Here is a 25,549-nt window from a genome sequence, read left to right as displayed (position 1 = left end):
TTGTACGCGCTTGATAAAGTGCGTATAAATTGATCAACCACGAATATTTGTTAAGCAATTTTATCGTCAGTATCATAATATTGATTTTTTTCTTCATGTTATAGAGAAAAGGTATATGTTTGTAGTATTTTTATATGATAAAATACTTTTTACAATAAAATATCTATCCTATCTTCTATATTTTAATAATAATTTAAAATAATTGCTATATAATATTTATCTTTTTTTTTTCGAAATATAATGACAGAACAGAGATTCCTGAACGTCTTCGTGTTATTCTAAATAGTAAGCTTCTTCTTACAGTAGATTCTCTATCTCACATCAAACCATAAATATTAAATCATAAATAAATAAAAAAAATATTATTTTGTGTGTGTTTGATCCTTATTGCGCCCTCCGTCGATCCTCTTTCCTATAGATATAGCTATAGAGGTGATAAAAGAGCAAGAGAATAAAGGAGCGTGGAACACCTTGTGCGAATCGAAGAGGAGGTATAGAGTAGCAAGTACTAGAGGGAAGGGCAAGCCCGTTATAAGCTCGAGCAGCGGCTATTCAACAGCTTAGGAGTCGCTCAGGATCGCAGTCAGTATTCACACGTGGGTCTCAAGTCCCGTGTTTCGCGCGTCATTACTCTTCGCGGTGCTGGCAGCACAGAGCATGAATAATCGGGCACGACTGTCGTCGTTCGCGATGCTGGTGCTGGTGCTCGTGGTACAGGTGATCGCGACGATCGTGCCCGCAAGGGCTGTTGGATCAGAAGCCACATCGCTGAACTTCGAGTCGTATGATGACATTCATCCGGCGGAGGATGCAGTCATTATCGAAGGTATTAATCTACAGTCTATTTCGCGTGTAGGTCTCGTCCAGATGTAATAAGTTGAAATGAAATATAAGTTCCTACGTTCATATTTTATTTATTTATATGTAAAGTAATAAGAGAAGGTTTTCTGAAATAGTTTTAATTAAAAAATTTCATAATAATCCTTTTTTGATTATTTATTGTTTGATGTGAAATAGAGAATCTACTTATTATTTATAATAAAATAACACGAAGACGTTCAGTAATCTCTGTTCTGTCATTGTATAGATTTGAACTAATTTCTTCGAAAAATGATGCAGCTCAAATTAGAGTTAGGATTTAAACATAAGCGTAAAAATTCTTTTTAATTGTCATATAGTTTAAATTTGCTATAATAATATGTATAGTAAGACTTTTATATTAAAATTTAAATTAGCGAATCTTTTATATCCAATGCTATTTTCAAAAATTAAAACATAACTTGTATGATAGTTTTATAAAAGAAAGAAAATATTTAGACGATTAATAGTATTATTATTTTATATTTGTTGAAAAATCAACATCAAGTCTGTCATTTTTTACATTTTATGCATAATTGTTTCAAAAATTTGTTCTTTTTGTAAGTTTTATAATCGATTATATTTTATTGAAATCGTTACTCAAAGAAACAATGGCATGTCATTTCTATGCGATCAGGTTTCTTTTCTGGTCAATGACTTTTTTTTATCACCAATCTTTGCTTGTCAATAATCGCGAAATCCCCAAACAGATCCCTATATACTGAATACCGATTGGTGAACAATCATTCCGCGTGTTCCATACACGGTAACCGGAAGTTCTCCCAGTACGCATAAACCTCACCTTTGACGTACGTGTACACCTGTGTGCTTCACGTAGGTCAGCGAACTCGCTGCTATGTTTCTCGATGGAATTCTATTGATGTTTCGATGATTCACTGTGCAAGATGCGCAAATGTTTTTAGACGATTTAAAACAAATTTTTAAATATTTATATGTACTATTAATATGTTTTTTTAACAAAATCATAGAAAGTTTTCCATTTTCTATTTTTAAGCTTTCAATATGAATGCAATTTATCCTCGTACTCGAATACTTATAAGCATATTTTTTTTAAATTTTATCACACATTTTTTATTTTTCTTGACATTAGAAAAATCTTTACATTAAATATTATTAATGTTTTCCGAATTAATGTGACTACATACTAAAGCAATTCTCGAGTATGTGCCGATATAAATGCATGATATAATATAACATGCTTGAATCATCTTGACATTGCGATAGTTAAACATGACATATACAAGCACTTAACCAGACCGAGACAAAAGAAATATACTTGACTGCATCTATAAATATAATTTTTACAAAATGATATATCAGTATCATATATAAAAAAAACTAGAAATGACTGATTGACAGAAAAGAACGTGTCAGAAAAGTCAAAGTTGAACCGTATCTTATAATAAATATATAATATTATATAAAAATATATTCAGAGAATGTAATCTCTTTCAATTTCATACAAATAAAAAATGTAAAAATTGAATTTGCAGCTGCGATTGATCCGTTCGTATCAAGAGAAGGTCGGGGCATTCTTTGGAACGGACCCACGACTCGTGAGACTTGTCTAACATCCAAAGGCGAAGTTGGTCGCTGCACGACTTTCAAGGAATGCTATCCGTACTTTAAGATACCGGACCTCGGTGCTTTAGACGGTTGGGTTCTTGGTGTTTACGATACTTGCAGCTATATCCGTGAAGATGGGAACCCGAGCTTTGGAATTTGTTGCTCAAATCTACAGCCTTTCATCACACCTCGCCCGCAGTCCGATAACTGTGACGATTCCATCGTGGAAAGTCCGCAAGTAAGACAATTAAACGTATCAGCTAAAACATATATCCTAATATAACTCATCCTAATTCTATAAATTTTAATAACGATACGCGCGTTTCTCTTCTTTTTATAGTAATCACTTTCGCTACCGGAAACTCGTAATACTCATTATACGTAATCCGAATTAAAATCCGTTATAAATCAACCAACAAGAAAGTCGATTATTCCTATTTCGACTCGGTAACATAATTTCACAAAGAACTGTATTATTGCTCGCTTTATTACTCGGTTCATAAATATTAATTTTCCTTTTATTCAATATAAAAAACTATGATTAGTTTCCTCTTTTATTTATTATTTTTATTTATTATCTTTGCAAATTTTTTTCACGTTATTCATCAGAGATACCTATTGAAATTATTTTAGATCGATGATAATAAAAAAAAAGAGGAACAGACCGGGATAGCACGTCCTCAGGCTGCGCCTACTTGGCCACCGCCAATTCCCACACATCCACCTGATCACACGATACCACCACTGCCAACTCATCCACCCTCATCTGGCTTACCAACGCATTCCACCACGACTACCTTAAAACCGATAACCACGAGTTCAAAAAAACCGGGTATTGCTACTACATGGCCAACGAAGAAGCCAACCTGGTGGCCAGACTCGTCGAGCACGTCGACTACCAACAAATCTCCAATTCCTGGCGGCAATAATCTGTCGCAATGCGGTGCCAAGAATGGCAATCAAGATCAGGAACGTATTGTGGGAGGACAGAATGCAGACCCAGGCGAATGGCCGTGGATCGCCGCGCTTTTTAATGCTGGTCGCCAATTTTGTGGCGGATCGCTCATCGATGAGCAGCATATATTGACGGCGGCGCATTGCGTCGTAAAGTAAGTCCAATTCATCTATCAATATTCATCTATCAATATTCATAAATTAAAATAATTTTAGTATTTTTTTTTTTTTACTAAAAAAAGTAAATCTATATCTGAAACATTTTTCATTACTAATGTATTTATATTAGTAATCACTTTCGCTACCGGAAACTCGTTAACTCACTATACGTGATCCGAATTAAATCCGAATTCAGTTATAACTCAATCTACTAGAAAGTCGATTATCTCCATCTCGATATTTGGATACTACAAATGCAAAGATTGCAATTAAATCACACTATTAAGAGTATATTAAAATAATATCCGACTTTTTAACGACAAATATGTTGTAATGTTCTAGTATGAATTCTTGGGACGTCGCGAGGTTAACAGTACGTCTTGGTGATTACAATATTAAAACGAATAATGAAATTCGACACATTGAAAGACGCGTAAAGAGAGTCGTTAGACATCGAGGCTTCAATTCACGTACGCTCTATAACGACGTGGCACTTCTCACATTGAGCGAACCTGTGGAATTCACGGAACAAATCCGACCTATTTGTCTTCCTAGCGGCTCACAATTATATCAAGGCAAAACAGCAACAGTTATAGGATGGGGTTCTTTGAGAGAAAGTAAGATTTTTTACGCTAATATATCTTTAATTCGTTAACCAGTTCAAAGAGCGATCACATAAAAAAAAAAAAAAACATTTGTTTTAATTTAGAATAACATGTAATAATTAACATTTGTGTACTCTTTCAAATATTCTTATTTAAACTGTACATTTTGCACAATCGATTTGCATAATTATTTATAACAAAACCACGTTATAGTGTAACTATTAAATTTTTGGAAAACGTCTCTTGTGTCAGAAAAATACGATATTATATTATTTAATATTATATTTATTTAGGTGGACCACAACCAGCAATTTTGCAAGAAGTTTCCATACCAGTATGGTCGAACAGCGAGTGCAAATTAAAATATGGAACAGCAGCACCGGGTGGTATAGTCGACAGTTTCTTATGTGCTGGTCGCGCCGCTAAAGATTCGTGCTCGGTTTGTATCTCTTATTCACATCTCGCATTTAGTGTAAAATATGGCTGTATAATTTTCGATTTGTAATAAACTTGAATGCAATTCATTATTTAATTAATTTATTATTATTAATTCATTATTAATTAATTAATTTATTATTAATTAATTCATTATTATTAATTTATTTATTAATTAATTTTATTAAGTAAAATTAATTTTTCAATTGATTTAAAATTATTAATTTTACAAGAATATTGAAAGTATATTTACAATTAGACAGCTTTATTTTTGCGAGATATGAATATTGAGTACTGAATTATATTAAAAATTAATGACATTGTACTTACAGGGCGACAGTGGAGGTCCCTTAATGGTTAACGATGGACGCTGGACTCAAGTTGGAATTGTCAGTTGGGGAATAGGATGCGGTAAAGGACAATATCCAGGAGTATATACGAGGGTCACGCATTTCTTGCCGTGGATTTATAAAAACCTAAAATAGAAAACACACATTCGTTATACGTATTTATCGCTACATCTCTTTCGCACAGTCGCTGTTTCTTCGACAAGACAAATTATCGAAGAAACGCAGAATCGATTCCACTCGCTTTGAAAAATGTGATAAAAGCTATTGTGTCCTAATATAAAACTAGAGCTTTATAGCGGTATTAAAATCTTTTATATGGAAATTTGACAGTGCGTCATTTCCTTTTAAACTAAACAAAATAAACTTTTAATTCCATATCATCGTATACTGTATACGTCTCCTCATCATTAAAAAAAAAAAAAAAAACATTATCCATTTACTATAATACGTACGAAACGAATGAAAAATCGTTGATTATAAAAGTAGTAACAAAATATCTTGTATTTTATATATATATTATATCAATATGTATATATATATATATATTGCTATACATACAAATATATAAAAAATAAAGTTATACATAATAACAGTTCTGATACATTGTAGGCTCCGTTCCTGCCACGTCTGCATACAATATGTAGAAGGCTACGTATCGCAATTACTTATATTCAATTGTTGCATAGTATTCCGCGCTGAAAATAGAAATTTTTCTATTAGATCGATATCATCATGCAATAGTAAATGTAAAACGTCATTTAAAAAATAATATAAAACATAATTTAAAAATAATATCGCATAATATCAAAACCATACAATTTTAAGATACTTTGTTTAATAAAATTAATAAAAAATTGTAAAAAATTGCATTCTTCAAGTACTGCAGCGACTTTTTTTGATACTAAACAGTGTTCCATTCATCCTAGTAGTGCTTTATGTCGATAAAACTATTTAAATGTCTCTAATCTAGATAATCACATTTTGATAATAAGTTATTATTTAGAAATGAAAAATTAAAATCTTAAATTAAATTAAATTAAAATCTTAATCCTTAAAAATTCAAATTTTAATCCTTGTATCACTTATCGCGCTATTATTTCTGAAACAATAACAAGAGATATAGTAGCATCAGAGTTACGTACCTTGAAAATAGCATGTATCATATTTATCGTCCGGTTGCGGGATAAACGGTGGTACGGCTTTTAACGGCTCGTCCCAGGGAAACTCGCGGAAGAGAACCATAGCGCGCACCTCCTTTGCCGATGGTCGTGCCGTTTGTTCTAAGGTGAGGAGCGCATCGATAGCTTCAGTTGCTGCTGATGATAAAGCCTCTTCGTCTTCCGGCCAGGGAACATCGCGCGCAAGAATATTCGCGAACACTGCTTGCGGTGTTTCGTCGTTGAATGGCGGTAGACCTGTACAAAACTCATACAGACACACGCCTAACGCCCACCAGTCAACAGCCGGTCCATGACCCTGTCTGAGCAGCAATTCCGGAGCGAGATAATCAGGCGTACCGAGTATGCGATCGTCTGATCTGTTGGTACCAACTTGACCGCCTCTTCGAACAGACTTGGGTGTTCTATAGGGCGTGTAACAATTGCCCGAGGTCGCAGGTGTCTTGATGGGCGAGATACCCTGGGGTTCACGATCTTCGGATGTGTTCAGATCTGTATGTAGATCGGGCACGGAATGCGAAGCGGACGGCGGTGGTAGGCGAAATCTCGTCTTTATTAAAGTCCTCGCATCCTCTTGTTCTTGTAGCTTCTGTTTTTTATCATCGCAATCTCTTCGTCTAGCAGAGGATACCGGCGTACTGAAAGCTACTCTTCCCGTAGATCCGGAATCCTGTTCAGTACCATGATTTGGTGTCCTGCTCCCATCATTATTTGTTAAGTCGACAATAACATTCGCTGTTTTTGTATATACTGCATCATCGATCATAGGAATCGCACAAGAAAATATGGGATCGCGGTTACTTCTTTTGGGTGTTTTGTCGACATCAAGATCCATTGCGTCGATCTCGCAAGTTAAGCCGGTCGTTGCGCACACGTCGGCCCGCTTCCTTTTCGATCCCCGAATTCGATCCCTGAATGAATTTGTACAAGTGCTTACTGGACTGGTGATATGTACAGGAGATCGCTGGTGCGATTTTTCTGCCTCGAGCGTAGATTCGTCGTCCTCTTCCTGCTCCTCTTCCATATCTTGATTGTTTGTTGGGACGGAAGATGCTTCGCAAGTATAATAGCTGCTAGAACTATCCGGACCATCTTCGTGCTTTTTAATGGTGGCTTCGTCTCCTATGTCGTGTTCCTCGTTATTTTGCTCAAATTGCAAATCTTCCGCTGATTGGAAAGGTGTGACACCAGATATTCGAGAATAATCTCCAGATGCAACAGAGGAAATGACTGAGTTCGGCGATCCTATATGTCCCCCAAATTTAGTGCAATTTTTTTGCAATGTGGAAAGTAAATTCATGGCTGGTGTACTTCTGTCGCTGAGATTCGATTCGCTAGTGGACTTCTGGCCGGAGCCAAAGGACAGGTGGGATGTCAGCGAGAGCAACTGACCAGGTGTCCTAGTGCATAGAGTAGGAGTCATCGAATTAACTAAATCTGATATTTCGAGGTCCCTGTGCAAGGACGATATCTTACTGAGCCCAAAATCCGTAAGTTTGACGTGTCCTTCACGTGATAGAAGCATATTATCCGGCTTTAAATCCCTATGTACAATGCCATGTGAGTGAAGATACTCCAATGCCAGGCATACCTCTGCGGTGTAAAATGCCGCCATGGGCTCCTCCATGAAACCGTAAACGCCGATCAGGCTCTTGAGGTCACCACCTACCATATATTCCATGACTAGATAGACACTGCTGACAGATTGCAGTGAATAAAAGAGTTGCACGCAATATGGACTATGAGTCAGAGCCAGTGCATTGCGTTCAATCACTACTTGCGATGCCATATTCTTATTTATCATCTCATTCTTCTTCATCACTTTAATTGCATACACTTGCTCAGGATTGGATTTTTTGTATCCTAAAAACACTTTTCCAAATGCTCCTCTGCTTATTGGCTTCACTATCTTAAAATCCTGTATATCTGGTACCTGAAAGAAAACAATAATATATTTTAATAAATTATATATTTCTATAAAAACTTGTGATAAATAAGTTCCACTTCAATATAAAGTACGCAATTTATATTGTATCAATTCAATCAATTTATTTTACTCTAACAATATCATACATAATCAATGTTACAAAAGAATATATATTTCAATTTTATACAAATTAAAATTTATCTATTTTATTTCTTGCTTACAACTTTTTGCAATTGTGTTGTTCAAAGTCTTAAGAATAATTTGTCCTTGATTCCCACTCTTATAAAAAATGAAAAACCGAGAATATTTACCTTCGTAGTGGGATTAACAATTTTGGAAATGGTATTGAAAATAGAATTGTCGATGTATCTCTCGGACTGTTGCGGTGTATGTTCTCCATTACGTTCCGTGTCATTGTTATTCTTGCAGGATGTCTCAATGTCTTCATTAATACGATTGTTCTCATCTGAACTTTGTTTCGGTGAATCGGACGTCGTTTCTTCCATTAAAAAAAATAAAGTAAAGAAAAGGAAAGAAGAAATCCACGACGAGATGTAACCTAAGTTATCGGAGCGCGCGAATTCCAATGACAATTCCGGGATGAAATCTATTCGTTCGCTTGCCACTTCATAAAATTCGTTTTCGTATGGCGAATCGCTCGATTCTAATCATGATTTCTCTTCATCTTATTTCGCGCTGCTAAAGCAAAATTCGAAAACCGGTTGACATTTTATGAAATCAACATCACACACACACACACACACTCCGTACGCACGCACACAGTGTCAGCCAATTTCAAAGCAATGATTTCAGGGCAGAGGGCAGAGAGAAAGCTGAGAGAGACCTCGCCGCGTTTCTCAAATGACGCTTTTTCCTTGCAGTACGCTAACGCCAACTAGATTTATTTTAAAACGGGTAGAACTACACATGCCTAGAACCAGAGAGAAGCCTGAGAGGCGCCATGAAGCCGTTTTTGAGGGAACCCATTTTCACCGCGGTACAGTGGCGCTAACTGGATCGATTTTAGAGCCGGTGGAACTACATAGCTGGATGGACTTTCCAGCGGTTCGCGTCCGTGCTAGATCCACAAATTATGGTTCGTGTCCGTGCTAGATCCATAACTGTGAATCTCAAAAGTACGAAACATATACATTCATTAATATTTTATTACATATTCTTAATTGCAACTGCGCGTGATCTTTTTTCACTTTAACATATATATATATATGTACAATATATGTATAAAAAATGTTCATTTTATTTCACCTAAAATTTAATATTTTAATGATTTCAATGAAAGTATTTGGTAAATATTCATATAAGGTCACCTCTTTCAATGACCTTGACATATGTTGTCAAGATCATCACCCTCAGTAACGCTTAAAAGGTTTTAGCCGTCGCTCGTTGTTTACTAAAAAGTTACATACAAAAATTGTTAAAAATTGACGTTTTTTCCAATTATTTTACCAAATACTAGAAATTTAAAAAAATGTTTCAAATAAAAGTTGTAAGTCTCTTCAAAATACACGTTTTATATCCTATCCATTTTTATTATACGAGTGATAGTTTTCGAGAAAAACAAAAATAAGACTACAAACCTCATACAATATTAATTATAATATCATGTATAATATAGTCCCACTGCATCCGCATATATATATATATATATATATGTATATACATGTATGTATGGAAGCTTTTAGATCAAACGTAGCTGATAGTCTATCACGACCAAAAGAATTATTAATAAATTTCGATTACGTCTCTCTAAATTAAGAGAATCTGGAATTTTAATGAAATTTTGTGTTATTGTACGTGGTCCTTCAATTTCGTGTAATTTACAATTGAATTTTTTTACAATAGATATACATAAATATAATGCAAACGTAATTTTATACAATATATATATATATATATATATATATATGCGGATGCAGTGGGACTATATTATACATGATATTATAATTAATATTGTATGAGGTTTGTAGTCTTATTTTTGTTTTTCTCGAAAACTATCACTCGTATAATAAAAATGGATAGGATATAAAACGTGTATTTTGAAGAGACTTACAACTTTTATTTGAAACATTTTTTTAAATTTCCAGTATTTGGTAAAATAATTGGAAAAAACGTCAATTTTTAACAATTTTTGTATGTAACTTTTTAGTAAACAACGAGCGACGGCTAAAACCTTTTAAGCGTTACTGAGGGTGATGATCTTGACAACATATGTCAAGGTCATTGAAAGGGGTGACCTTATATGAATATTTACCAAATACTTTCATTGAAATCATTAAAATATTAAATTTTAGGTGAAATAAAATGAACATTTTTTATACATATATTGTACATATATATATATATGTTAAAGTGAAAAAAGATCACGCGCAGTTGCAATTAAGAATATGTAATAAAATATTAATGAATGTATATGTTTCGTACTTTTGAGATCAACAGTTATGGATCTAGCACGGACACGAACCATAATTTGTGGATCTAGCACGGACGCGAACCGCTGGAAAGTCCATCCAGCTATGTAGTTCCACCGGCTCTAAAATCGATCCAGTTAGCGCCACTGTACCGCGGTGAAAATGGGTTCCCTCAAAAACGGCTTCATGGCGCCTCTCAGGCTTCTCTCTGCTAGAACCATTTTTCAGTGCTATGATAAAACGATCGGTTGGTCCGTACTAAATCCATATAATCGGTGGATTTGAAAAGTGCACGAAAATATTATAAATTTATTTTAGCTACGCGTAATCTTTCTTCATTTTAATACATGTTATAAGTAACAATAGGTATATGTTATTTCTATATTATATATTATAGAAATTTTTAAAATTATTTTATATAATATATATGTATATATTTAAAGAAAAATATAATAATATTGAAATTACAAAATTATTAAATTGTTATGCATAATACGAGCACATAAAGAATATTATTCTCGCGAGGGAGAGAGAGAGAGAACGCACTCTCCCTTCTCCTTGACGTCTTACGTTACGTAGTAGGAGTGGGGAGAGCGCGGCGGCGCGCGCGGCGTACGTGATCCGTCACAGCCGTGCGCCATTCTTTCCGAATCTGGCAGGCGTACGGTGTACACGTGTTCTTACTCCGGCGCCAGCGCCGGCACGTGCGTCTCACGTTCGGTCACCTTGAGGTCGAGCGCGCCGTAAACGCGTTTCTTGCGATCGAATATACGATAATAATATTAAATAAAACTTAACGTATTGAAATACGTCTAAAAGGATTCCGAAATACGTAAATAAAATAATAACATTCGACTTCGGTGACATATAGCGCGCTATTATTTATATTCATCTCTCGGCTTCGCGATTGCGGTCGTGTTTGTTCATTTAATATCCTGATTTCGATCACGAAATTATTATTGTACGGGGATCGTTTTGATGCCGGCTAAAAATAGGATTCTCTCAACGTTATTTTCCAGTGGAAAATGATTGATTGAAGAAGATGTCGAATTGATGTCATTTATCGGCGTTTATATTTGGCGTTTTTTCAATCGTCATTTCTTAATTATATGTATATACATAAAATATTTTAAATAATTTCTTTAATAGTACTTATTGTTATCAATGAATTAAAATAAAAAAAGATAACGCGCAGCTAAAATAATATAATGAAATATATTATTATAATAAACTCATAATATTTTCCGTATGTATATACTATATACTTTTCAAATCCATAAATAGATCTAGCACGGACATGAACCAACTGTCATCGTTTTACCGTAGCACCGAAAAATGGATGATATAATTCCAGTCGCTCTAAAATAGATCCAGTTGGCGCCAGCGTACCGCAAGGAAGTCGCGTTTATAGTTACTTTAGCGTTGCTTGAGTGACCGCACTGATCTTTTAAATTTCGTTGCTAAGTTCTGGCGGTTGTGTTGCCTGTGCTTGCATGTTTCTCCCGTCTGGTGCTTCAAAACTGTAGCAGGTGTGAAGTGTGAGATATAAGTGGATATTGCTCTTTCATTAGTTGTTTTTTCCGTTCTTTTCTCACAATTTTTAATCGAGATTACGGGAAACAATTACGTCATCAGAGATCTTAGCTTTTTACGGATCTACATTTAAGATTTAAGGCTATTTAGATTTTTCGATGGCAGCGAAAAACGCGAAAAGACCGAGGAAAAAGGGCGGTTATTTAATGCCCGACCCGATACCCGCCGGAGAAATTCTCACTGATATGTGCAAAGGCCAATGGATCCTTGGTAAATCGATCGGCGTCGGCGGTTTTGGAGAGGTTTACTCTGGTACTTGATAAAATTCTATTGCTATTACATATTTGGAACCATTTGTTTGCTACAATTGTACTATTGTACGCTACGTCGTCATAAGCACTATTGTGAATAAAACAGTAAAATATTCAAAGAAAAATATAATAGTTAACCAAGAAAGAATTAATATAAATGTCATCTCTTTGCAAAAGTTTTATATAATAAATTATATACATATTTATGAGACATATACAAAGATCTGTATTTGATTCTGTCTTGTGTAATTACGTTAGTTCTTGCATTTGACTTTTTTGACACAATATTTATAAATTACAAAATTAATAAATATTTAACTATTATTTATTGTGTAATTCATTCTTCAATGATTACAGCGGCACCTTATTCTGGAAAAATTCCCAAAGATTATCCTAATGTTATAAAAATTGTTAGTATTATACTTCTTTATTATATCTATTATGTATGTATTTAACTTTAATTTTATATAATATATTCAATCTTAAAAATTGAATTTATAGGAACCACATGGGAATGGCCCATTATTTGTAGAAATGCACTTTTATATGAGGAACTGTAAGCCAGATGAGAGTAAGTTTAAAATTTAAAACAGAATTTGTATAACAGTTGTTTAACAAAACACTTGAAAGATAAACATACCACAGTGTCTTTTTAGTTGATAGTTGGCAGAGAAAAAAGAAACTTCCTGCTCTTGGAATGCCTAAATATATTGCTTCTGGAAGTCACGAATATAAAAATACAAAATACCGGTTTTTAGTAATAAATCGATATGGAAAGGATTTATGGAAAATATTTGAGGAAAATAATAGACAGTTTCCAGAACATATAGTATATAAATTAGCTTTACAAATAGTAAGATAATTGTACAAGAAAATAATTTATTGTATGCAATATATGATTGTTTTAATAACTTTCTTTCTCTCTCTCTCTCTCTCTCTCTCTCTCTCTCTCTCTCTCTCTCTCTCTCTCTCTCTCTCTCTCTCTCTTTCTCATTGTGTTATTTTAATAAATTTTTAGGTAGATATATTAGAATATATCCATCACAAAAACTATGTCCATGCTGATATCAAAGGCGAAAATTTACTACTAGATTTAAATTCCTATGATCAAATCTATTTAGTCGACTTTGGTTTAGCATCTCGCTGTACAACAAGCACTGAATTAAAAGTAGATCCAAAAAGGGCACATAATGGTACTTTACAATATACAAGTAGAGATGCTCATATGGGAGGTAAGAATTGAAAACTTTAAAGAAAAATAAAAATTCTGATGCAATTTAATAATATATCTCTATTCTTTTAGTACCAACACAGCGTGGTGATATTGAAGTCTTGTATTACAATATTATTCTGTGGTTATGTGGTTCCCTACCATGGGAAAAATTACTTGACCCAGTTGTCGTTCAAAAGGAGAAAGAAAAAGCTTTTAAAAATATAGATGATTTCCTGAAAAAATGTTTTCATGAATCAATTCCACAGGCTGTGCATAAATTTATGACTCTATTGGCTAGCATTAAATTTAATGAAATGCCATCTTATGATAAATTTAAAGAAATATTAATAACTGGTTTAAAGAAACTAGGTTATAAACCAGATGGAAAATTAAGATTAAATTCCATTGACACATCGATCGAACAAAATCCTTCAAAATCTACTCCACAAAAAATAAAACCTGTGAATGGAGTCAGAAAAAGTCCTCGCACAAAACATTTAAATGTAAATCCTATAAGAAATTCAAGAAAAAGTACTATAGGTGTTGTAATTGACAAAAAGCGTTGTAATATAAGAGATATTGAGAAAGCATTAGATGATATGGATTCTGATGAGGAATATGATATCCAAATTCTTAAGAAAGCAAAAAAAACAAAATCCAGCAACAAAGTTAATAAAATTACAGACAAAGCAGTTCCATTACAGAGCAAAGCAGAGAACCAAATTAATTTCAAGGATGATTCTGAAGATGATTTTGAAGTGGAGGTAATTTTGATAATCTAGGAAAGGAGCATATATAGATGCAAAAATCTCTAACTAAATTTTATAACTTTATTGATATTATTTTAAATTTATTTTTGTCATGATTATTTTTACTATTATAGCCCTTACCAAAGCGTATAAATAAAACACGACAAAGAAAGCCAGCTGTAAGTAAAACAAAACAAAAGATTAAGTCTTTAAATGATTCGGAAACCACTTCTGAACCTGAGGTAATAAAATTTGTATATATAATCTATAAAATAGAAATTTATTTTAATTTAAACGAGAATTATAAACATACATGCACATCCACACACGCGCAGACAGATTAAATATAAATATAATTTAATATATCTTCAATATATTTTTAGGTTGTATCAAAAGGAACAAGGTCAAGACCGGCTACTACTTTTAGGGATAAAGTAACTACTATGAATAGATTGCAATCTAATAAAGTAATTTCGAAAATTGATACTGAAGTTCAATCTGATGAAGATATGTTTGATATATAGTTTTATAAATAATATAATAAAGTACAATAATATAAATAATGAAAAGTACAATATTTTGTGATATTTGTACTACAAAAAAATATTTGTAATTATATATTGTGTTTCATTATATATTCTTGTACATGGTCTCTTAGGCATTTGACATTAATCACAGCATTATTTACTATATCTTGATCATGTTACAAGAATATTTCAAATTTCTTTTGTAAATATATGTGTGAATAACTTTCAAACATGAATACAGCTTACAATTAGAGGTTAAACCTGTTATGAAAAAATTATAAAAATTTATTATTTTGATAGAATAAAATATTGATGAATGATATATTTCTGAATATTTTTATGAATTGAAAGAGAGAGGAAATAATAGTCTTGGATAATTTTCTAACAATAAGTTATAAGTTTTTATTCACATAAGTTATAGTTCACAAAAAATGTTTTAATTTATTGATCTATTGAATTGTTAGAAAATACAGAGATGTTTCTATCTTCAAAAAAACAGAAAAGTGATTTTATTATTAAAATAGATAGTATTATAAAGATGCAAGTTTTAACTTTAATATATATATATATATATATATATATATATATATATATAAAGTAATCTCTAAAGTTAGATCTCTAAAGTTGCATCTTTATAATACTATCCATTATATGTATATATATTACACAACACAATATATCCAAATTTGAGTATTACAATTGAATAGAATCAATTATTGCTAATAGTAAATATGTAATAAAATTTTTATTTTTATAACTGCTATGCATAATGTTTTCAGTTTCTTATTTTGATCTTTCAAAAAGAAACAAAAGTGAATATTTCAAATCTCATAAATATATTGTAATTTTTTTTTTCAATTAACATTTTTTTCATTAAATATTTTAACAAAATGTCAAAGAATTTTATAATTAGAAGATACACAATTTTTAAAATATTCTCAAATTTTGTACATACACTGGAAATAGTAGAAGAATTTTAAATAATCTAAGTTAAAATTAACATTTCAAGCTAGGTAATCATTTTTTAAATTTTTGAATCTGAGGAGCACTTATTTTCACTTTTCCAGGTATATTCCTAGCTATTGTCTCATCTTTAATTGCCTTTAGTAGGTCTTTCTCTCGCGAAGAAATTTCTCTGTCTCTGAGAAATACAGCCACAGCTGTTTTTGCAGCTTTACCTCTTTTTCCAATACCAGGTGTCAATTTCACTTTAAACCTGAAATGAATATTACAGTTCATTGTAATATCTTATTGTAGATAAGAAATTATTTTTACACCAACAATTGTCTTACTTGTAATTTTGTAAGGTATTGTAAGGTGCAACTACAGGTACAGCAAACAGTAATTCATCTTCTAAGAAAGGTTTTCCTGTTAATTGATCAAGCATGTCAACTTCAGGAATTGGACCTGTGTCTTCGTCATCAATGTTATCTGGAATGTGCACAGACTGCAATGGAACGTTTGGTTTTGGATTCTTTTTTTTCCCTTGTTGTTTTGGACCTGATGGATCTTTTATTTTATTTTTCCTTTTATCTTCTTTAGCTGCACCTGCTGACTGTGAATTCATGAAAAAGAGTATATATGTTAGTTTATAAATAAGTTTATAACATATAAATATGACATAAGGTTGAAAGAAAATAGAACCTGCAAAACAAGCATTGAAAGTCGTCTATCTTCTTCATCTTGATCTTTGTACTTTTCTTTCATTTTCTTTAGTTTTCCCTTTTGTCCTCTTTTAAAGACAGGTTGTTCCTTTTTTTTGTTATCATGTTCATTTTTGTCACTTTTTTCAATCTTTTCTGTTTCTTCTATTAAATGTTCTTTTTGTTTTGCTTTTGTATGTTTCTCTTTAGTTGATGTATTTATTATAACAGGCTTATCATCTCCTAAATAAACTACATTTTCTTCCGTATTTTTTTGCATTTGTATTAAAGGTTGATTGTTATCAACATGTAGTTTTACCCTATTTTGTATAAGAATATTTCATATAGTATATATTAATTGATTCTAGTTATAAAAAAAGTTTTATAAATCTAATGATAAAATTCAAAGTTTTATATTAACTTACTTTGGGCCTGAAAGATCAATTTTAATTTGTGTATCAGGAAATTTATATTTTATGTCTTCATCGTCATCTTCTTGACAGGAATCTTTATTAGTATTATTTTTTGCACATGATTCTAATTTCTCTTGATCTTCTGTTAAACGATCCTCCTCTTGAATTGAATTTAATGTATTTTTATTTTCTAAATTTTCATCTAAGAAAAAAAGTGTGTTATTAAAAATATATCAATAATCGTAATAATTTTATATAATTTTAAATATATTGCATTATTTACCTTCATCTGAATCACCTTCTAATTCTATTTCTTTATCATCTTCAATTATCGAATCTTTCTCACTTTCCTCATCTACAACTTTAACTCTTCTCTCATCTTTATGTCGTTCTATTGAACTGTCTTCCAGACGAAACATCATACCCAATCCCATGATTAATTGACTTTGTGTGAGATAATTTTTTTTTCCACGTATCATGAAGGATCCAGTAGTGAGATATTCTCCAGTAGGTGCACTCTTCGATACTTGATCATGATGTACCCACCACGCACTAGCTATTACTTTGGAATCCCAGGCTATACTATGAATAGAATATTAATCATATTATAATAATATAATAACATAAAATACTTTGAAAGGAACATATAAAAATTTAAAGATTATTATATTGTAAAAATAAAGATCAACATAACTCTGTATACCTGTATGCAACAGCCATTGTACCAGCCTCTGCTAACGATTTTGGTGGTACAGGATTGCAACTGGGATTTTTTATTACGACAGAGCTGGCACCAGTTAAATCTGCGTGAACATATAAATCTCCTGCCTTTAGATATCTTTTCACTATTAATTCATTCTGCTGTTGATCTCTTCCTCCAATCACTATATATATGTTATGTAAAATTAATATGTAGAATTAATAAAATTGTAATTCAAATTTGTGCAAAAAAAAGATTACCTAAATAATTTTCAGATGTAATAAACCAATAGAATTTTTCAAACCAATAGGTTTTTCTTAATTTATTAATTGTATGTATAGTTTGAACTTCTTTCAGTGTTTGCTTTGTTTTTCTTTCTGCTGATTTTAAAGCTTTTCCCTGGGATTCTATTGTTTTTTGGTGCTTCCTAGCGGCTGACTTTTTTTGACTATAATAATTTTTAGCATTACTAAATGCCGTTTGGGCTAAATCTATATCGACGAGCATAGGCTTCAGCTCAGATTCTTCATCACTGTCTTCATAAGGATTGTGTAACAGCAAAGTAATGTGATTTGTTTCCAGTTTTAATTGTTTGATAGCAGTAGCAACAGGATCACCTACTACCTGAGCTTCTTTCAATAAAATTTGAATATCTGGCCAAGACATCTGATTTGCCAAGGCACTTTGTATGGCTAGTATAGCATTATCCACTAAAACTTGATTTCTTGAAATCAATTCTGCCTTTTGCTTATCTAATTCCTGTGTCTTTTCCAATGTAATTAATCTCTGATCATGATCTTTTTTTACTCTCTCTAATTTTTGTAAAGCTTCTTTTTCCTGTTGCAAAACCTTTAAATCTAGTTTTTGTCCTTCCATTGTGGAAAAATATTCATCCACTGCAGCATCAAAAGAATCAAATTCTTTATATGGTTGATTCTTGTACTGTTCAAACAAGAAAGGGTGAAATTCAATATTAGCAAACATGAAAGTTTCCTTGCCATCTTGACTCAATTTTGCTTCTTTTTTCTGGATAATATAGCCTTTTGAAACATGTTTTTTTGCATACTCCATGATATTATCTGCATCTTCAAGTGCTAGAATTAATTTTGGCATATCTTTAGTGACATCAAAATCTTTACCAATTTTGCAACCAAAAGTAAATCCAGCTTTAAGTAAAACATGATCGATTACAGCTGAACCAAATTCTAATAGTGGATTCAACACTTTTTTAAGATTCTCTCCTTCTTTAGCTTTCTGAATACGTTCATGAATTACATTTATAGGTGGCATTGTTGCAGAATGTGCTCTGTCTGATGGATATTTCTCTTTCACTGCAAATCTAGATATTATATAATTTTATTAATATTTTATATGATTACATGTATATATTCTAGATTGTATAGGCATATAATGTACATATTTACCTAATTTTATCTCCTTCTACATGAGGTCTTAAAACATATAATATTACCATTTCATGATCAGTGAGGATTATATTACCACGATCAAACACTTCTAAAATTATATGATATGCAGCCTCGCCACTTCCAAATTGCAAATTTATTATTCGATCCATACCAATTTGAGTGAGACTCTCTAATCTTTTATTTTTAAGATGTTTGCGCATCTGTATACAAAATTATATTGATTGCGAGACAAATATATTTGTCGTTGTGTAATACTGAAGTTATTTCATACAATTCAAAATAATTCTTATTTATAAATACCTTCATGGAGAAGCCTGAAGGGGCTACATTTTTTGGCCATTCAAAATTTGTCGTGTGCAGTCTATTACCAGATTCAAGTAAAAGAACACATTTTTCTTCACTGCGTTGAAAGCGTATGAGATATGTACGATTATCTATATCATATATTTGATTGACACGCATGCCAATAAGTCTAAAAATTTTTATATAAACATAAAATAATTTACATATAATCATTAAGTTCGAAATATATGTGATATTCGTATTCTCGAAATTTATATTATATTAGTATATATAGCAAAACATTTATATCAATATTTATAACAATAGTTAATAATAGCAATTAAAAATTTAATAAGTGCGATATAACATTTATTTAAATAAGATAATATATAGTTTTATATTTTTTACTAAACTAAATTCTACGTTTTAAAAGATTAAATATATGTGTATTTTTGGTTATAATCTCTCATTTTCCTATAAAATTCGAAATAGAAAGCTTTTTATCTTTTACTTACTTTTGTAATTCAGTAATTGAACATACAAGGTCGTAAGTGTTAAATCGTGTCTTCATTTTTAAGCAAATTTGATTATCCCTTGGAAAAATTTACTGAAAATCGATGACAGCTGATGTATTTTACTTGCACAATATGATGCTACGCGCACTAGGCACTAGAGTATATTCACGTACATACATAATAAGCGAAATGTACATATCAATCTTTAAACGTGTTTATCAGAAATTTATCTTTATGTAAGATTGTTATCATATCTTTATCTAAATTATAGCCTCTAACAACATATAAATTATATTTTATTTGAATTATATACACACACACATTCTTCTTCTCCAAAGTGAATGTTAATAGTGCAATACTAGTTTTATAAATAGAATTATTCATGTAAAATAATTAAAATTAAAAACAAAACAAATTTATACATGCTAAAGTTTTATTAATCAAATATATAAAATGAGTAAAAGAAAAAATAATTAAAAACAGTATTAATTAATAAATTTTAGATACATGTATAAATACATCTAAAAGAATGCATATATATATATATATATATATATATATATATATATATACTCTGATAGATTTGGCTAATTATATATATATATATAAAACAGAGTTCAATCAATTAGAAAATTCTTGATTATATAAAAAAACTTAAAAAAATTGTTTTTTATAATTATACATTATAATTTAGTTTATATATATGTAAAAAAAACTTTGAAAAGGTAGTACATAAAGAAAGAAGATACAATATATAGATTTTAATTTTTTTTTTATTCAATAATATGAATAAAATGTAAAGTTTGCGGAAATTAACGATAAGATTTCTGGTATCGAGCTCGAGCACCTGGACCACCAAACTTCTTCGGCTCACACCTTCTTGGATCGGCAACAAGAAGAGTACGGTCATACTGGATAAGGATATCCTTTACTTCTTTTTTACTAGCTTCATCAACATCTACAATATAATCGTCACATTACATAAATCATTATATAACATAATTCTCTCAATATTTAAGTAGTCAATATTTATATACTTACACTTTTGATAGTACGCAACTAGAGCTTTAGAAATAGCTTGACGAATGGCATAGATCTGTGCAACGTGACCACCACCACTCACTCTCACTCTGATATCAACTCCAGAAAACTTTTCCTGAAATATAAATGTATGAAATATAGTGTCTTTCTCTAGAAAAAGTTACATTTCACTTGTGCTTGTATTTAAAATCACATTTATTCTCAGAGGCCTGTATTCAGAACATGCTTACAAGATGGTAGCGTGTTTTATATAAAACAGATTTTTCTATTGGATAACAATATACTAACATCTTTATAAGTATGTTTTGAATACAGACTAGAAACTATTGTTCTAATCATAAACTATTATTTTTAGGGAAATAAAGATCATAAATATTAACTTCGACTACAAGTAAAAGGAATGTATTCATTTCTAATAATTTGCACTAATCTTTTCTGTTAATTGTAAAAATTAACAAGGAAAATGAATCAATTAATTAATTATTCGAATTATCAATTTCTTTAACTTGAAATATTTATATATAAAAAATTCTGTCTATGTTTGCATTATACTTAATCGTTACTTACTTTTCCCAGCAGTAGAATAGGTTCCTGCAATTTGTACTGCAACACGCGGGGCTCCACCAGCTCCAGCGGTCGACCATTGACGCGGAGATTTCCACGTCCACGTTTGCAGTATGCGACTGCAGTCGCGCTTTTCTATCACGGATAAGAAGTCATATTAGACATTTACATCGTGTAAGTACAAGACACGCGCAAATTTAACCTCACTTTCATTGTTAAACTTACCTTACGTCCGAAGACTTGTACAGAGTGGATCGGCTCTTTTTGTTTCTGAAAAGAAAATTATGTGTTACAATTTTTTTTTCGATCAATGTTTCTTTTTATTGAAAAAATATTACAATTAGAAATAATCCTTAAAAATTACCTTCTGCATTTTGATGACCTGACAACACGTTGGGTGAAGAGGAACAGAAAGGAAGTCGGTCTTACTCCATTCTGTGTTTTCATCGATATGACTACGTTAATCAAATGAGATATCGTTTCGTGTAGTCGAAAGAACTATTTCCAAATAAGAATATAATTCACCCGCGTTATTATTGTGTTAAAATTAAATAACGATTATTTCTAATAATTTAAAGACCGAATTATAATAATTTTTTTGACTCTTAAATTTTAATTTTCTTTTTAATTTTTGTTAATTAAATGTAATAATATTGTATTTTTCATAAAGTTATGGCAAATATGTTCGAGTACAAGTGTAAGAAACATTGTTATTATACCTATTTTAAATCAATTTGTACGAATAACGTGTTTGTAAAATCTGGACAAAATGTGGTTTGAATTTGGCGCCTTTTCTGTCGAGGGCGCCACGCGACAGATACGCGTCACATTTGCGCTAGTATTCGCGCGCATTTATAGTGTCTCAAAGATCGAGTAAAGTCGCATTCCCGGGATTTCTCGCTTGTGTTTATTCGTATAAAATGAGTTCGGACGAGCAAATTAATGTCGGGAGTGTCAAATTAAGTGCTGTACGACCGTTCAATTAATTAAGTAATAATTTTAATAGTTTGAGTGTACATAATTTCTATATAATTTATAAGAATGTGCTATGCTTCATCTTCCGCGGAAATGTGGCAAAGTTTAAACATGGTTTCTCAAGGTAAGAGGCAGATTATTTCTAAACATTATTTTTATAATTTTAATCTGACAGTCCCATTGATCCATGACGATAAAAAACTATTCAAGATCGTTAATCGCTGTTTGACGTGAGTTTAATAAAATAAATGATGTAAAATAATTGTATAAAGAAAAAGCAAAAATGAAAATAAAATGTTGATAGATTGTAAATTAATTAACAACGATTAAATACAATGAATCATGATTTTATTTGTTATATAATAATATCTACAATAAAAATACCATATCGTTTGAAAAACAATTTTCGTGTTACAATTATACAGTAATTTTATATAATAATATTTAGGTTTTCGTTCCAAATAAGATGTAGCGATGAACATACACCTCGCGCAGTGGGAGTGAGAAAATACATTTTTTTGTTGCAAATTCCGCATTATGGTTTCTTCACTCAGTGTGTGTATGTGCGTGTACATGTGTGTTTATGTAATATGTATATGTGTTTATATGTGCATCTTTTTTTCTCTTTTCGAGTGTCAACTTCTTTACCATAAAACACCCGAGATGACACCACGCGTTTAACCGCATTATTATTCTATCTTTTTGTCTGCTCGTCTCGTTTTTTTCTATTTCATATTTTTTTTTTATATTTTGAAAAAAGGGGAGTCGGAGGGGATACGAGGGTGTCGTCTCGAATGTCTCACTTGTTTCGCCTGTGCCACACGCACGCAATTCTTTCTTTCTTTTTCTTAGTATATGCGGAGAGTGTGTTGTAGAAAGTGTTGGACTATAGAGCGATCCAACTTTTCACCGAGATGCCGGCTTTGCATGGCGCGGATATAATATATCCCCGAATAGTCTCTAAATTAACTACACTTAATAGTTAATAGTATCGTAATGTCATCTCAATATATATATCATTGTATTAGTTTTATCATAATATATAGAAAATACATATAACAATTATTTAAATGACTCACAATCAATCATCTTGCCATAACGCACGTATACGACGAGCACGCGCACGTGGCGCTCGTGCGCGTATACGCGTTTATGTGCGCATATGCGTGTATATATATATATATATTTTTATCTATATATATATATATATTTATATATATATATTTATATATATTATCGGTGTGTTAATTACATGATATTTTTACACTCGTCGTACAGAGGGAGAAAAAGAATAGCGCGGAGACTCGAGAGGGTGGGTATGGGGCAGAAAAGGAATAGGTCTCTCACACATTTACATTGTCTCTTCGCTCATACTAGTGCTAGTTTAAAAGAAAATTCATCGAAACCTAGTCGATATCTTACAAACATTTTTGTCTACCTTGTACTGTAGTACGTATCCTTGCGTCTAGCGAACATTGTCTCGTCATACATGTGTCTTTTGACAGGCATTCCGCCGTGCCATTGACAGCTCTATTATTTGATTAAATTTTTTTCTGTCTGTCAACTTTCCCGGTTTGATTTACCTGACTTTCTTGTTGAATTCGATGTATCATCCGCATTTTCTACGCGTATATTCTGTGCTTTACGATGTGTATGCCTTTTCAAGACTTGACACATGAAAACCTATGTGTGCGTATATTGTTTGTGTGTATGTATTTGTATACGCGTGTCTGTATATAAAGATATAGATATCGGAAGAGAGAGAAAAATTATCTTTGTGGCTTTTGGCATGAGTATTTTAACGAAATCATTTTTGTACAGCTGGTGAATCGGATTAAATTTGAAGACATTTTTTTGGAAAAGGCATTATTGTTGGATGTAATTGTGCTATCCAGCGAAAGACTAATGGAATAAATTGAAATAAATGTAAGAGAAATTAATGAACAAAGTATTACTTTGAAGTACCATTTGTTCTCGGATCCTATTCACCTGCTGTATATCTTTTTCGCTATGTTCGAAAACATTTTGAAATTACTTAAACTATTTTGATTTAGCTCCTATTCACCTGCTGTATATCTTTTTCGCTATGTTCGAAAACATTTTGAAATTACTTAAACTATTTTGATTTAGCAAATTTTTTTACAATTCATACGTATGATTGTTATATTACAGTGTAGAATAAATAATGTGCAATTTTTCCCTCTCTCTTTCTTTTCTCATGTTTTTAATATTATTTTAAAGGAGATGTCACGAAAGATGGCTTCGTTATTTCCGTGATGTTTCCTCTTTGTTAACGTTATAATTAAATTCAGGGTCGTCTTTATATTTACATATTTTGCAGATGATCATCATTATGCATTATAAAAGCTATTATTCATATTTAAAATTATTTCGCATAAAAAATTTTCTTTTTTATGATAGTATAATATATATTTTTGTATTGTAACATTGTTAAAAAAGGCAATATATACATATATATCGTAGTTTGATTTAATAAACTATACGTGTAAAATTTCGCAAAATTAATAAGGAATATATAAATGTCCTTATGTTTTGATTTTTGCTTTGATTATTATTTTCATAATCGATGACGAAAGACGACCCTGAAAAAAATTATTTCTCAATAATGATGGTTTATCAGAAAAGATGAACCGTCAGTTTAAATAATATCAAAAATTTTTCATAAACTGTGCATTTAGTGTTTGATCGAAGCCGCGGATTATTGACGATTCTTACATCAACGACTCTCAAAATCTTCGTCTCATGGTAGCATAAATATAGTGCAATTGTTAAAAGTCTCCGAAGGTTTCAATTAACAATGAAATTCATGAGAAGGCTCGTTCGCATCTCAGCTCTTTTCCCAGTTGCGGGTAATAAGCCAAAAGTATATCTAAATTCATCTACAACTTCTAATTGAAGGGAGGAGGGATACGAAGTTTCTAAAGTCCTCCACCGATTAAAACGCTCCAAAAGATGTCTTCTTTTTTTCTTTTTAAATTTTTTTCGACACTATATTGAGCGGAGAGGTATTGCTATATGGTTGTCAAGAAGAATCGTGTCGTATTGATATGTCAGACATTCGTATCTCGTCTCTTTCGTTTTTTTTTTTTTTTCGTGTTGTTCCATCACTCTCTCTCGTTTTCTCTCGCTCTCGCACGCACTCGTACAACGCGA

General features: G+C 31.6%; 5 protein-coding genes across 5 annotated transcripts; 2 read left to right on the top strand and 3 right to left on the bottom strand.

Moving 5' to 3' along the window:
• Nucleotides 1-553: 553 nt before the first annotated feature.
• On the top strand, nt 554-5,732 carry LOC140669814 (uncharacterized). Its single transcript, XM_072899971.1, has 6 exons — nt 554-826; nt 2,373-2,683; nt 3,079-3,554; nt 3,901-4,175; nt 4,457-4,602; nt 4,931-5,732. Exons 1-6 carry the CDS (start codon nt 658-660, stop codon nt 5,081-5,083), a joined length of 1,530 nt encoding a protein of 509 aa, XP_072756072.1. The 5' UTR covers nt 554-657; the 3' UTR covers nt 5,084-5,732.
• Nucleotides 4,943-8,849, bottom strand: Gwl (serine/threonine-protein kinase greatwall). The gene is made up of 4 exons (XM_072899960.1): nt 8,365-8,849; nt 6,091-8,059; nt 5,551-5,643; nt 4,943-5,074 (listed from the first exon to the last, which is right to left on the bottom strand). Exons 1-3 carry the CDS (start codon nt 8,557-8,559, stop codon nt 5,597-5,599), a joined length of 2,211 nt encoding a protein of 736 aa, XP_072756061.1. The 5' UTR covers nt 8,560-8,849; the 3' UTR covers nt 4,943-5,074; nt 5,551-5,596.
• A 2,938-nt stretch (nt 8,850-11,787) lies between these two features.
• On the top strand, nt 11,788-15,078 carry LOC140669598 (serine/threonine-protein kinase VRK1). The gene is made up of 8 exons (XM_072899598.1): nt 11,788-12,327; nt 12,684-12,736; nt 12,828-12,897; nt 12,983-13,179; nt 13,345-13,558; nt 13,630-14,303; nt 14,423-14,530; nt 14,672-15,078. The coding sequence occupies exons 1-8, from the start codon at nt 12,174-12,176 to the stop codon at nt 14,810-14,812; spliced, it is 1,611 nt and encodes a 536-aa protein (XP_072755699.1). The 5' UTR covers nt 11,788-12,173; the 3' UTR covers nt 14,813-15,078.
• Nucleotides 15,079-15,568: 490 nt separating this feature from the next.
• Clbn (Nuclear export mediator factor NEMF homolog Clbn) lies at nt 15,569-20,073 on the bottom strand. Its single transcript, XM_072899471.1, has 10 exons — nt 19,796-20,073; nt 19,299-19,470; nt 18,996-19,198; nt 17,832-18,910; nt 17,575-17,755; nt 17,155-17,453; nt 16,884-17,073; nt 16,460-16,778; nt 16,108-16,370; nt 15,569-16,031 (listed from the first exon to the last, which is right to left on the bottom strand). Exons 1-10 carry the CDS (start codon nt 19,849-19,851, stop codon nt 15,833-15,835), a joined length of 2,961 nt encoding a protein of 986 aa, XP_072755572.1. The 5' UTR covers nt 19,852-20,073; the 3' UTR covers nt 15,569-15,832.
• A 477-nt stretch (nt 20,074-20,550) lies between these two features.
• On the bottom strand, nt 20,551-21,848 carry Rps16 (ribosomal protein S16). Its single transcript, XM_072899152.1, has 5 exons — nt 21,765-21,848; nt 21,626-21,670; nt 21,404-21,535; nt 20,837-20,951; nt 20,551-20,753 (listed from the first exon to the last, which is right to left on the bottom strand). Exons 1-5 carry the CDS (start codon nt 21,771-21,773, stop codon nt 20,608-20,610), a joined length of 447 nt encoding a protein of 148 aa, XP_072755253.1. The 5' UTR covers nt 21,774-21,848; the 3' UTR covers nt 20,551-20,607.
• Nucleotides 21,849-25,549: the final 3,701 nt, after the last annotated feature.

Source organism: Anoplolepis gracilipes, chromosome 9, assembly GCF_047496725.1.
Source record: "Anoplolepis gracilipes chromosome 9, ASM4749672v1, whole genome shotgun sequence".
Taxonomy (NCBI): Eukaryota; Metazoa; Arthropoda; class Insecta; order Hymenoptera; family Formicidae; genus Anoplolepis; species Anoplolepis gracilipes.
Note: the sequence above shows the minus strand (reverse complement) of the source record. Positions and strands in the feature narration are given on the sequence as shown.

Coding starts and splice junctions, on each gene's coding strand:
- LOC140669814 (XM_072899971.1), top strand. CDS start 658: ATGAATAATCGGGCACGACTGTCGTCGTTCGCGATGCTGGTGCTGGTG. Junction 827..2,372: donor GGATGCAGTCATTATCGAAG/GTATTAATCTAC, acceptor TTGAATTTGCAG/CTGCGATTGATCCGTTCGTA. Junction 3,555..3,900: donor GCGGCGCATTGCGTCGTAAA/GTAAGTCCAATT, acceptor GTAATGTTCTAG/TATGAATTCTTGGGACGTCG.
- Gwl (XM_072899960.1), bottom strand. CDS start 8,559: ATGGAAGAAACGACGTCCGATTCACCGAAACAAAGTTCAGATGAGAAC. Junction 8,060..8,364: donor TTGTTAATCCCACTACGAAG/GTAAATATTCTC, acceptor GTTTTCTTTCAG/GTACCAGATATACAGGATTT. Junction 5,644..6,090: donor TGATACATGCTATTTTCAAG/GTACGTAACTCT, acceptor TTCTATTTTCAG/CGCGGAATACTATGCAACAA.
- LOC140669598 (XM_072899598.1), top strand. CDS start 12,174: ATGGCAGCGAAAAACGCGAAAAGACCGAGGAAAAAGGGCGGTTATTTA. Junction 12,898..12,982: donor GAACTGTAAGCCAGATGAGA/GTAAGTTTAAAA, acceptor GTGTCTTTTTAG/TTGATAGTTGGCAGAGAAAA. Junction 13,559..13,629: donor TAGAGATGCTCATATGGGAG/GTAAGAATTGAA, acceptor CTATTCTTTTAG/TACCAACACAGCGTGGTGAT.
- Clbn (XM_072899471.1), bottom strand. CDS start 19,851: ATGAAGACACGATTTAACACTTACGACCTTGTATGTTCAATTACTGAA. Junction 19,199..19,298: donor CTTCAGGCTTCTCCATGAAG/GTATTTATAAAT, acceptor TTTTGTATACAG/ATGCGCAAACATCTTAAAAA. Junction 16,032..16,107: donor AATACCTTACAAAATTACAA/GTAAGACAATTG, acceptor TATTCATTTCAG/GTTTAAAGTGAAATTGACAC.
- Rps16 (XM_072899152.1), bottom strand. Junction 21,536..21,625: donor TACAAGTCTTCGGACGTAAG/GTAAGTTTAACA, acceptor TATCCGTGATAG/AAAAGCGCGACTGCAGTCGC. Junction 20,952..21,403: donor CTATTCTACTGCTGGGAAAA/GTAAGTAACGAT, acceptor TTTATATTTCAG/GAAAAGTTTTCTGGAGTTGA.